Below are 13,441 nucleotides of genomic sequence, written 5' to 3' on the forward strand. Positions count from 1 at the left end.
GCCATGCCCCTTTCTCGGCGCTCGGGACATTGAATCCCGACCACCAGGCTCAAGTTGAGCAAAGCGGGACAGGGGCACGGCTGTCGAGCTTGCTCGACAGCCGTGCCCCTGACATTGAATAACCCCCTAAATCTCTCATCCTACAGCGATTACATTTCACCCATCTTTTTTTTATGCAATATTTATTTGAATTTATATAACAAATGTAACCAACGCTGGCACTTTAAGATGATATTTTGCGCTTCTATCACAGAGATATTGGCACTCAAAGGGTTAACTGCCAGCAGCAGATGTACTATGATCTGAACAATGGGTAAATAATGGGCGTGTTGTACATTTTCACCTGTCCTACTAGCCTGGTCACCTGTTGAATGGACCTGTGACTGATTTGGTGCAGAGATGGGGTTGTACAACAAAACAATCACCCATTCTTGCTATCAATTAATCAGCCTTGTGCGCTGGCTTGTAACCCAAAAGCATAGTTCTGGTCTGTTCTTGTGCAAATGTCCTGACCCCACAAACTGAGATTTTGACCAAGTGTGGCCTAAAAATTAGTGTATACGACAACTTAGAAGTTGACGAACACAAGATTTCCGGAATTCTTCACATAAGAAAATGTGGCTTATAGTTTAGAGATTTTAAACAGGAACGCTTCTTTTTTTTTTTCTTTATCAGAGAATGTAATTTGTTAACACTATACACATCTGGTCCAGATAGGTCCTGGAAGGAGATGGGAGCTGCTGGACAGGAGGATGAAATGTAATAAAACAATCCAAGACGTTACTGTCACAGCAGTTTGGATTCCATTTCTGAGCTCACCATACCGTCAGACACAACACACAGTCACCTTGCAGCTGCCAGAGGCGTGTTTATCACTGTGCATTGCCTGCTGCCGGCTTGGTCCCATAAATGGAATTTTTTTTTTCTTAGGCCACTGAAATAAACATTCAGTCTCATTTCTGCTGGCAGGCGTCGGAAGCCCTGTGAACAGGCCATTGTTCAAGGTGGAAAAAGGGTGCTGAGCGGCTGAATAATTGGCTATGAGAGGCATTTCTCCCTGAGAACAGGGTGGCGGGGGGCATGTGTGTAATGAATATTTAAGTTTCCACCTATTAAAAACTACAAACACCAGCATGCTCACACAACTCCCTGAGCATGCTGGAAGTTGTAGTTTTAAATAGGTGTCGCTAGAGTTCTACAATTATATTAGGGTCCGTGTACATTAGTATGACACAGGAAAAGTACTGCTGGCAAAGGCTGGAGATCAGAGGCTAGAAGTGCAGGGAGTGGAAGGGTTAAATATGTAAAGAAGAAAAATCTGCAAGTGTGAGATCTTTAACTCCTGAATCAGTAGCCTATGTGGAAAATGAAGTAGTGAGGAGCTGGCACCTTCCAGGTCACTTACCTTGGTACCTGGTAGCCCAGGTCCTCCCGTTGGTCCATCAGGGCCTCTGGCACCCTGAAAAAGAGGAGAGTTTAGATGCAATATGCAAACTGAGCAGCAGGTGTCTCCCATGCGCTGTTTAAAGCTGCTTTCACAGAGGGCCCAAGTCAAAAGCCCCCTTGTAGCCCCGTCGCTTAACCCTCCTCCCTCCTTAGCCTGCATTGAGAGGGGTGAAAAAAAAAAAAAGAGCTTTCAGGAAAACAAACAGCTGTGTCCTTTTACTCTCATCCTGCGGCCGGCCCCTGATCACACATTTCCCACTATCCCAGACATGAACCTCAGCTCTCTCCCTGATCAACACCAAATCTGTACAATGAAATGAATTAATAAAGTTCTGCGATTTATTGGTAGATGGGTACAACAGTGTCCTGAACGGGTGCAGAGGTGCCCTCGCTACTCCCTACAGGTCATCAGGCCCAGAGAGTCTGGCCAAAATGAAAACTCTGGTAGAACAGACCAGGCAGATGTGTCCTCACATGTCACCCATAGGGGGGTATTCAATCCGGGATTCCGACTGTCGGAACGTCACATTTTTCTCGACTGCATCTCGACAGGTCCAGCTGTCGAGTGCCATGAAAGTCAGAGGATTGGTGAAAACTGCTGCGGATTGTGGAAAAATGGCTGTAAATTGAAAATATTTGGCTGTTTTTGACAAAACAGATCCCACTTATTTTAAAGTCGGATCTGTTTTGTCGGAAACTGCCTTCAATGCTGTCTGAAATAGGTGACGGCCAGAGTCCAAGTTGGTCATTATACATATGATGCAAGACTTGTGGCCCTTACGCACTCGGACCTCCAGCAGCTGCGGGGAAGCGGCAGCATGCCGGCATTGGCAAGTGCATTCACACTGATGCTGGGCAGAGGTAGCACCTGTGGGGAGAGCAGTGGCCATGGCCCTAGTTAACGATCCACTCCCTCATCGGCACATGCACAGATGACAGAGGGGGTGAAATGTAATAGAATGAGAGATTCAGAAAGTGAGAGATTTGGAATGAAATCTCCAGGTTTTTTAAAGCGGCAATCAAAATCAAACTGGTTTTGCAGTCTAAATCATTGCCGCTTTAAAATAATCTGGAGATTTCTTACCTTTTTGAATCTCTCATCCTATTACATTTCACCCAGGGAGTCATTAACGGCCAGCGGGAGTGAGTGCTGTTTGAGACATACACACTGTGCAATATGATGAACTATATCATTCAGAAGTGCCAAAATGAGTGACATTGCTCTTTAGATCTGGAGCTTTAGCCTATAATAATCCAGACATAGGAGCCCCATTCATGTTTGTACACACATGCAATTTTCTAGGCTGTGGAAATGCTAAGAATAGCAAGTAACCAGAAATGAAAAGATACGCCCCAACAAAGATACCGCTAACTCACAGGAAATTGTGTACACATTCACAGTCTATACGCAAAAATGATAAGCGGACCTATGGCTAAGCAGCCCAGACGCAGCAGAAGTGAATCAAACACAATGAATTTTTCTGAACTGTACACTTTCATCTCCTCTTGCCAGACTTGATTTATCTTCCTTATGATCGAGTAATTAGTCATTCACTGTGTAACCAAGAATCCATAAGCACAGAATGTAAAGCTCTACAAATTCATGAGACAAGTGGAAACGAGCTCCTCGACGCATGAAGGGGATCAGGAATAATAGGCTGCAGATTATTCTACGTATTAGGTTGCAGTCTGCAGACTATGTGTACAGTAGGGAGAGATGGAAACTGTGCATTACCTAGTAGTGGCCCAATACCGATTATCATTCTTTTTAACATGCCCATGGCATGGGCAATTACGGCCTGCTTCCAATGTGAGTCCTTGCTAAGTGGCGTAACTATGGAGGGTGCATGGGGTGCAACTGCTACGGGGTCCGGGCCTTCCAGGGGCCCGGGGGCTAAGCAGGCACCCCCTGCACCCATTAGACCTTTTTTTATTAAGTTGTGCTTCAGCAGCCGCAGCGTCGTCCCGTGACCCCATCCGTCTTTCTTCCCCGTGCCTCCTCTTCCTCCCTCCGCTGGCAGCACCTTTGGTCTGGACCGTCACCTGGTCAATGAAGGGAAGGAGCTGGCTAATCCAGCCTCTGCTCTCCCAGACTCCCCCCAGTCTCTCCAACGCTCAACGTCACTATCTGGTGACCAGCCCCGGCGCGCAAAAGAAATACTGCTGCTGCTGGCGCTGGCATAGTGCTGGAAGCCAGATATCCGCGCTGCTGAGGGGACGCCACTGAAGAGATCCGCTGAGGTCCCGGCAACAAGCCATCTCTCTCTCTCTCTCTCTGCCTCTCCACCCCTATCTATCATTCTCACCCTCCATTGCTCTGCCCCTATTCTTTCTCCTCCCATTCTTTTTCCCCATCTATCTTTCCACCCTTTCCCCTCCCTCTCCTTCCTTCCCCCCTCTCTCCGCCATTTCCCACTGTCCCCCCCCCCCCCCTCTTTCTCTCCCCATCCTGTCACTCTACCTGGCACTGTCTCCCCCAGAATCTCTCCCTCCCTCCAACATTATCTCTCACTCCTGCTCATTCCCCTCCTTTTCTCTCTTGCTCCTCTCCTTCTATTCTCACATCTCTTCTCTTTTCCTGACCACCCATCTCCCACCAGCATAACTTTTGTCTCCCAGCAGCATGAGGGGGTGGGGTGGGGGGCCCCATAGCAAAAGTTTGCTATGGGACCCAAAGAGTTCTAGTTACGCCTCTGTAAACAGTATATACATACATACATACATACATACATACACACACACAAAAAAATACGGTCAATGGAGCTACGATGTCTAGATCGATGTGATTATGGACGACCCCGCTTAATCGAACGCGTCTTGACACCTAAAGATAGTCGACCACGGCTAGAGCATCAGTAATGGAAGTTAGACGCCAGATTTAGAGCGACGGGATTGTGGTTGACTGTCACATGGTCGACAGGAGTATTTCACGTTTTTTTGGTACAGGTCAACTTGTTTAATACTTTACTATCCAATTGGAGATTCCGTGAGATTATAATAGTGTGCCCGAAGCATGGGGAGCGTAGCGAGGGGACACTGTGCACATATACAGTGTTCTCAGGGAGCTATGTCGACATAGCCACCAAAAAACTTGAAAAAATCATGTCGACCATGTGACCATCGACCACGCTCCCGTCGCTCTAATGCTGGCGGTGTCTAACTTACATTATGGTCGATCTAGACGCAGCCGACTATCTTTAGGCATCTAACTGGATGGGTTTGACGAAGGTTAGTCCACCATAACATGGTCGATCTAGACAGCATCAAACCACTATACTATAGCACTACCGCAAGGAAACACAAATGAAAGTATTAGCTAACTAAGCAAACCGAGAGATCAGATTACAATTACAATTAAAAATAGGTGGCGTTTGTAGCACTGAATACAATGGATGGGTTGGTACAAGATGCCGACGAACATAATCCAGATAAAAATTAGCAAGTAAGCTGATCTTGCTCCTCCCTTCTCACAGCATAAACCTAACCCTACCTTCCCGCAACCTAACTATAATTCTCCATTTTCGTAGCCTAATCCTAACCCTCCTGGCAGCCAAAACCTGACCCTCCCTTCCAGCAGCCTCCCTTGCCGCAGCCTAACCCTCCCTTCCCGCAGCCTCTACCTAACCCTCCCTTCCCACAGCCTCTCCCTTACACTCCTTTCCCACAGCCTCTCCTTACCCACAGCCTCTCCTTAACCATCCCTTCCCACAGCCTATCCCTAACCATCCCTTCCCGCAACGTATCCCTAACCATCCCTTCCCACAGCCTATCCCTAACCATCCCTTCCCACAGCCTATCCCTAACCATCCCTTCCCGCAGCCTAACCCTAACCATCCCTTTTCGCAGCCTAACCCTAACTTTTTCCTTCTGCAGCCTTTATTTTCCGCAGCCTATCCCTAACCCTCGTTTCCCACAGCCTATCAATAACCCACCCTTCCCGCAGCCTCTTCCTAACCCTCACTTCCCGCAGCCTATCCCTAACCATCCCTTCCCGCAGCCTCTCCCTTACCCCTCCCTTCCCGCAGCCTCTCCCTAACCCTCCCCTCCCGCAGGCTAATGCTTACCCTCCCTTTCTGCAGCCTCTTCCTAACCCTCAATTCCCACAGCCTATCCCTAACCCTCCCTTCCTGCAGCCTCTCCCTAACCCTTCCCTTCCCACAGCCTATCCCTAATCATCCCTTTCTGCAGACTAACCCTAACTTTTTCTTACGCAGCCTAATGCTAACTCTTCCTTTAAGCAGCTTATCCCTAACCCTCCTTCTCCGCAGCCTATCCCTATCCCTCCCTTTATGCAGCCTAACTCTAACCCTCCTATCCCGCAACCTATCCCTACCCACAGCCTAACCCTACCCCTCCCGTCCCGCAGCATAACCCTACCCCTCCCTTCCCACAACCTAACCTTCTCCAGCATACTTCCATTCGGGATTCCAGCTGTCAGGATTCCGGTGTATGCTTTCTCACAGGTGCTGGGATTCCAGCACCGGTCTACTGATTCTAACTACAATACCCATGGTTTATATGAGCTATAGAAGTGGCAGGGTACATCATCTATGCACCTATAATACACGTATTGCCATCCATTAATGGTAGTGGCTAGACTATGTCCATTTTTCCCAACATTTAGACATGCAAATTTGGGGCAAAATAAGTTGCAGCTATACAAAGTGTGATAAAAAGGTGGTAAGATTTTCATTGTATGGATGATCATAAAGAACATTACAAAAGACACAGCAGGATTGGAGCAAGTCAGCGATGTCTATGTGTAAAATGCACCTGAGCTCACAGCTGGCATTGCAGTCCTACTGTATATTGAATGGATGCTACAAGTCACTAAGGAGCAATTTAAGCACGAGGATGTAGGCTGATGATTCCCAAGTGACATCTAAAATATGTAATCACTTACATCAGAGGAGGCCGTAGGTCTTTATACAGGATTTCCTAATTATTACCACAGATGTCCGCATATACAGACTGTAACTGATGACATACAGTAGAAGTCACTGTTTATGCAGAAATTATTTGCAGACCTTAATAAATATATTACTAGCAATTTACAGAGAATATTTGAACATTCACATCAGTTCCTGCACCAGTGGAGTTTACACTCTATATTCCCTACAACATGTACAAACACACACACACACACACACACGCTGGAATGAATTTGTGGTCAGAACCCAATTAACTGACCAGCATGTTTTTGAAGTGAAGTGAAGGGGGCAACCAGAGTACCCTACGAAAACCAACACTAGCAATGAGAACATACAAACTCCACACTGATAGAGGAATGGTGGGAATGGAACCGAAAGACCTCAGTGCTGTACTGTAACAATGCTAATTACCACACCAACAATGCTTTTACTGATTTTCTATTATGTAATATATCCCTGTGTTACTTTATACCTCTAGTGTTTCCATATTAGCAACAGAGTTCAAATCTTACCAGGGCCCAGCAACAGGTAAGGACAAAGGGGACACTTGTGACAAGCCCAAAGATTCATTACAAGGGGCCGTGGACCCCATGGAATCTCGGGGGTCCAGTTCATGTGTCCCCCTGGCCTCTGCCACACTTTAGTCAAAAAAGGCCAAATCTTTCTGCATGAAGGAGCAGGGGTCCAGGAGCTCAGCTTGCAGGCACAATAAAATAGCTTTGTGCCGAGTCAGACATAGTGAGCGTGAAGTCATGACGATGCGCTGCTGGACAACATGCGAATATGGAGCAGCAGATTCAACAATGATGGGTGGTTTGGCCACAAGTGGAGCAGTAAGAAAGAAACAGGAGGATGGAGGTGTTGTTGATAGACACAGCGGAAGGCTGAGACACACAGGAAGGGGGGGGGGGGGGGAGCAGAGAGACACAAGGTAATGGGGAGGCAGGAAGACACAGGGGAATTTGGGAGAAGAGACACAGGGGAATGGGGAAGCGAAGAGACACGGGAATGGGGAAGCGGGGAGACGCAGAGGAATGGGGAAGCGGGGAGACACAGGGGAATGGGGAGGCGAAGAGACAAAGGGTCAGCTTTGCATTACTAATTTCATATGTAAGTACATATGCACTTAGTAGTGGCGCTCCGTGTGGTGGGCTGTAATGCAAGAGGTTGGTATATCCCACCCTCTGTGCGTTAACCCGTGTTAACGCCCATTAGCAAGTTACATTAATGGTAGTTATCAAAGCTATCGGGGGAAATCGTGAATGCAACTGAATTGGTTTGGGTGTAGAAGAGCCTGGGTACCTCCTGTGGCAATTAACTGTGGGTAACTGAATTCCCCCCTTTGTCTAGTGTTTATTACACACTCGGCCATTCACTTCAGTAGATGTAAGCAGTTACTGTACTGGTCCTAATATATCTTTTTAGGTTGCTAAAGTGTGACAAATGAGAGGGGTACTAATGGAGGAAGCTAGGGAATGTTAAGGAAAATAGGGAGGAGGGATGGATTTAGTTTTATGGGAAGGAGACATAAGATGACCAAAATGTAAAAATACATATCGCTCCGTGGGTCAATTACTGGACCACGAGATGACCTCCTGGGAGCAGAAGTTGTATTATTCATACCTAGCACCAGTTGAGAAGAAGAATTTCAGAATCCTTTTTATTTATATCTCGTGGACTTATCAGCTATGAGACTAGGGTGTAAAACAATGTACCCATTAACCGAAACATTGCATGTAATGCTGGCATTGGAGTCCTTTTTATGTTGGCACACTTCCCTGTGCGTTCGGACAGGGGAGTGATGGTTTGCGCATAAGCATACACATGTATGCAAAAAAGGAATGTGTGTGCGTGGTGCGCAACCAAACAGCAGCTGACACGGGGTTGTCAGACCCCAATGGGTAGAGAAAAATTCAGAAGAAAAGAGTGTCAGCGCTGGCTATGCCAATGATTGGATCAGACGGTTCTCAAGTGAAGAAGCCGGAGCAAGTGAAGAAGCCGGATGCACAAACCTTCCGGGGAAACGCGTTGAGCTGCAGTAAACCTGGCCTACTAACACCATCCTTGCTGATTTTGTGACCTGTCCGACCTACCCACAGATGCCCCTCGATATTCAACTGGACAATCGAAATTGGGATAACAGCTTGATCCCTAATTATTCCAGCACTAACAAGAGGAAATCTACAAAAGTGGGAACCGTGAGTCCTTGAAAATATAGGACAACTAAGGACATTTCAAGTCACCTGTCTGGACACATCCATACACCAGACCACCCAGGATGGTAACATTGATGTCAGTTATTAAGTGTCACCTAATCCAAATATCCCGGTGATATACTTTTTAAAGATAAAAATTGGACAACCAGTCTATTGATTCACACCTTTTAATCTAATTTTATTTGTTATTTTCATATTATTGTATTTTTATGTTTATTAAATTGTTATACTTTTGAGAACCGTCTGATCCAATCATTGGCATAGCCAGCGCTGACACTCTTTTCTTCTGAATACACATGTATGTGCATGTGCAGCCGCTTGGTGCGAGCAGGCATGGTGAATTGATTGGTCACCATCCCGTTTGCACCTAGCACACTGGCTGTTCCCATGCAAATGTGCCAGTGACACGGGCGCATCAGCGGATGTCAGCTGCCCGCCAGCTTCCCACGCAGGGAGCCCGCAGATCTAAGACACCATAGAGGTGTCTTAGATCGGCAAGCGCTTGCAAAAATTATTCGATGGTCGGCGATGAATGGATGTTATTCTAAACATCCAATCGCATGCGTGGTGGGGAAATCGTTGTGTGTTCATGTTGGAGGTGCATATATGACAAGCGAAACTAGAACCAGAATAAGGTCTTTGGATGGGGTGTGGTATAACACACCGACAGTCTGGATTCCGACAGTCATTACTCCGACGTCGGAATCCCAACTGCACAGCTGGGCACGGTGGTGAGCTGTGCTCCGCCCCTATTTTATTCTCCCTCTATGGGGGTTGTGGACCCCCATGAGGGAGTAGTCGGGATTCCGACGTCGGAGTAATGACTGTCGGAATCCCGACTGTCGGTGAGCCATCCGGCACCCTTTAGATGTAATAATTATTAAAGTGGATATTGCTGACCAATCAGATTCTACCATTTCATTGAGAAAGGACAGACCAATTCCAATTGGTTGTTATGGGCAAAAATCAACTCTCTTCATTTTTAGAAGCCTTAGTAAATGTACCCATTAAGTATTATGAATCTATGTACAGAAAGAAATACCGCATAAACTATGGGCAAATGAAATAAGCCATCAAAATAACTTAAAGAATTTTACAGTATACAAATTTGTCTATTCTAAAATAAAACATACATGTATCTGTTTCTGTAGTGAAGGGGTTAAACAGATGTGGGACTTTGGCTAGAATACAGACTTGTAAAGCCGCCTGCACCTTTAAAGGTGCCGCAATTAGGCTTTCAGCACAGTCGCTGCTGTATATGAATGGGGCTCAATCCTCTTTGACAAAGGAATAATTCTTCAGAGAGGAGAGTGCGAGGCAGTCGCAGGAAGAGGCTGAGGAGGAGGTGAGACAAGAAGCTCCGTGTTTAGAGCCTGTCCGCTGTGCCCAGCCTCACAGCCATTCATCATCACAGGCCCTGTGTGCTCGCTAAAAATTCATCTTCCAAGACCCAGCAAAAACAAACACGGAGCAGAAGCTTTTCCTAATGGAAACATCTCCTATCAGGACCTAGGAAGTGCAAGGAACGACGGTATCCTACACAAGATCTCCTTTGTCACAGGCCGGAGCAAAAAACAGCGAACAAAATTCCTTCTTTTCAGAACACACTCCTAATATATTTTTTTATTTTTTTTTAGGAGGGAGTTTTCCTTCCTGGTAGCTTTGGAAAACTGTACAACACATTTCACAGATATTTATGTAGAACTTAATTGCACATAATAGAGTTTACTATAAGAACTAGAAAACCAGGAGGGGCTGCGGGGAAGATGTGTCAACCCTCGGAGACTGATAAAGTTGGGAAGTTTTCCAAAAGCAACCAACTAGCTGTCATTTGTCAAGTTCTTTGAAATTGACAGAAACTGATTGGTTGCTTTGGGGACCTTCTGCACTTTGGGAATGATTCAGACCTGTTCGCTAGGCTGCATGTATTTGCAGCCTAGTGGGCAGGTAAACGCCGCCCAAACGTCCGCCTCCCAAATCCACTCCCTAGTATGCGAGCGGATGCATTCACTTACAGATCCGCTCGCATGGGGCGACCGGGAGAGAAATCATTTGATGGTTGCTCACCATTAAATGATTTCTCTCCTGTTCACTAATAACAAGACAGACTTTTGTCCTGAACTCAGATGGCTGAATATGGGGCAGGCGCTATATTCATGTGACATCAGCCGTCTCCCCCAAGCAGGCATATACACGCCTGTGTTCACAGTGGTCCACCAAGCATTTCTACGGGTGCACCCACCCCTGCCCTCCCTTCCCATCCTGGAGTCAATGCCCCGTCAAGTGTGAAACTTGCCAATGAATTTGCGCATGCGCAAACCTCTAAAACTGGATGGGGGGAACAAATCTGGGCTGCTGTGAGCGGGTAAGAATCACCCCCTTTATCAATTACAAAGCCTGATATGTCTCACAACTACATTTCTTTATTTCAACATGTGATTCTATTGCCATCCACCACACCCGCCACTTGCCGTCCACTGGCAGAATGGGGCGCTCGCGCCCCACAGCCCCCCGCCCATCTCTCCGCACCTGCCCTGTCATCAAACAATGGCTGTAAGTCACATGGCTGTAGGCCTCATATAGAGCTCTTACCGTCTTGGACCAGAGGGGCTACCCACACAGAGGAAACTGCCCCAGTCCCTGGAAAACAGTCCCAGTCCCTACATAATAGGCTACTGGCTGGGCTTATTGAGTATTAGTAACCAGGAATGAATGGCAGACAACACAACACAACACATTGGGCCAGATGCACTAAGCTTCAAAAGTGATAAAATTTAGAGTGATCAACAACCAACCAATAAGCTCCGGCCTGACATTTTTCAAACATGGCAAGCAGGAGCTGATTGGCTGGCTGTATATTACTCTCCATTTTATCACTTTTGAAGTTTAGTGCATCTGGCCCATTACATTTATAATAGTTTACACACTTGTTGGTTATAATCCCACATCATAGACTTCCTGCTGGACCAGAAGTGTATTCTGTGAGCCTGATGGATCCGCTAATTGTTCCACCTGTAGCAGCGCCCGAAGGGTCTTCTACAATCACCAGGAGAACTGCTGTCATCTACAGAAGTAACACCTGGGGAATAACATCCTGTAGGTGTTCCACTTATAAATCTAGACCTTTCACACTCATCACACAAATCAGATGTCAGCTCTCTCCATCAGTGCAGAGGGGGAGCTCCAGCACCGGCAAGAAGGGACAGGGAGTTCCTATTAATAAGCAGAAGCCGATAACAGGGAATTAAAGACTCAGTGCGAGCTGTCATCACCACTTAAACCTCTTCTTCATGCAGGATAGAACATGTTTATAAGGGGGGCTGAAAGGTTTCTGAGACTTCATATCCATTCTGAGTGGATTACCTAGACAAATACGTTCAGGCTTATACAATAACACTGAGCTATCTGTACAAAGATGCTTTACGTTACAATAATACATCAAGTGTTTGCTCTCGAAATTGTAGCAGAAACATAAAAGGCCTATTTATTGACCTAATTTCCCCCCCAATTCATGTGGGAACAGTATTATTAATTATCCTATTTAAAAAAAAAAAGCATGAATTTAAGCGATCTCACAATTGACTGAGAGATCCTCAAAATATCAACGAAAAATGCTCATAGCGACTGTTCTTATAGTAGAAATAAATACAAATACAGCCCAATCAATTAAATGAAGTTTAGTAAAATATTGCACACAAAAAGAAAAAAAAAAGTCAATCGCTGTGAGCAGCGCCGGCATTTTTTGTGGATATTTGGAGGATCGCCCACAGCCACGTTGGCACTGAAAGAGTTAAACAGGATTTAGCAACTACGGTTTGGCGCCATTTCTCAAACTCTAAAAAGCTTGTGTGTGTGTGTGTGTGTGTGTGGGTGGGGTGGAGGGGGGATTCAGTCCAAGATTACAACTGTCGGAATGTGCCTTGTTGGAATCCCCATTTTCATATCGATCTGACAGTATCACGACATTGGGAATTCATTGTTCTGACTGTAGAGTGTCGGAAAGTCCGTGAATTTGACAATAAGCTTCCGCTATCGTCCTCTAGTAACAACTCTCTGACACTTAGAAATTCCAATTATAGGGTCAATTCAGTTAGCCTAGAGGGCAATTATATTTTATATCATGCCCAGACTTTGTGTGTGTGTGTGTGTGTGTGTGTGTGTGTGTGTGTGTGTGTGTGTGTGTGTGTGTGTGTGTGTGTGTGTGTGTGTGTGTGTGTGTGTGTGTGTGTGAAGGGGGGACGGATGGACTGAATCGAACCAAAAATATGCAAAATTTGGTAAAAAAAACCCCACCAAAATGGTAAATCTTTCAAATCACTTGACACCACAATAAAATACACATTGAATATATTGGTGCCAATTAAGTTGGTCTTTAATATGGAGATTTAGAGTGATTTTGAAGTGAACTTAAAATGGAAATCACTAGGCATTTATGAATGCAAATAAAACTTGAAGACACATTGGGGGCTAACTGGATTGATTTATTTATTTATTTATTAACAGTTTCTTATATAGCGCAGCATATTCCGTTGCGCTTTACAATAGCGCTTTACAATTGATCACCATACTATGGGACTGAATTAGACCCTGATCGCACGACTGAGAATTCGCAGGCTACGCATGCCCGCGGCCATGCTGCGATGAAAGACTGCTACTATTTTTAGTTGCTGGCCGTTCGCAAGGTGACTGGTTACCACCCCCAAACGCTGGCTTTCTGTCAGACGTTTTCTGGCAGTGTCAGGGAAAACGCAGGAGTGCCCAGGCTCCAGTTATGAACAGCCTGATTCTATCACAGCCGCCGAGTAAGTCCTGGGCTACACACAGACTGCGCACACTGGAAAAATAATT

The 13,441-nt window shown here is 45.9% G+C and overlaps 1 protein-coding gene across 1 annotated transcript in view; it reads right to left on the reverse strand.

Annotated features, from left to right (window-relative positions):
• COL27A1 (collagen type XXVII alpha 1 chain) overlaps positions 1-13,441 on the reverse strand; it is a 321,471-nt gene that overhangs the window by 120,214 nt on the left and 187,816 nt on the right. Inside the window, exon 29 of the mRNA XM_083158983.1 lies at positions 1,406-1,459. Coding sequence (XP_083015109.1) covers positions 1,406-1,459 — 54 coding nt within the window. The remainder of the gene's footprint in view (positions 1-1,405; positions 1,460-13,441) is intronic.

The sequence above is a fragment of the Crinia signifera genome, chromosome 9 (genome assembly GCF_055691185.1).
Source record: "Crinia signifera chromosome 9, ASM5569118v1, whole genome shotgun sequence".
Lineage (NCBI taxonomy): Eukaryota > Metazoa > Chordata > Amphibia > Anura > Myobatrachidae > Crinia > Crinia signifera.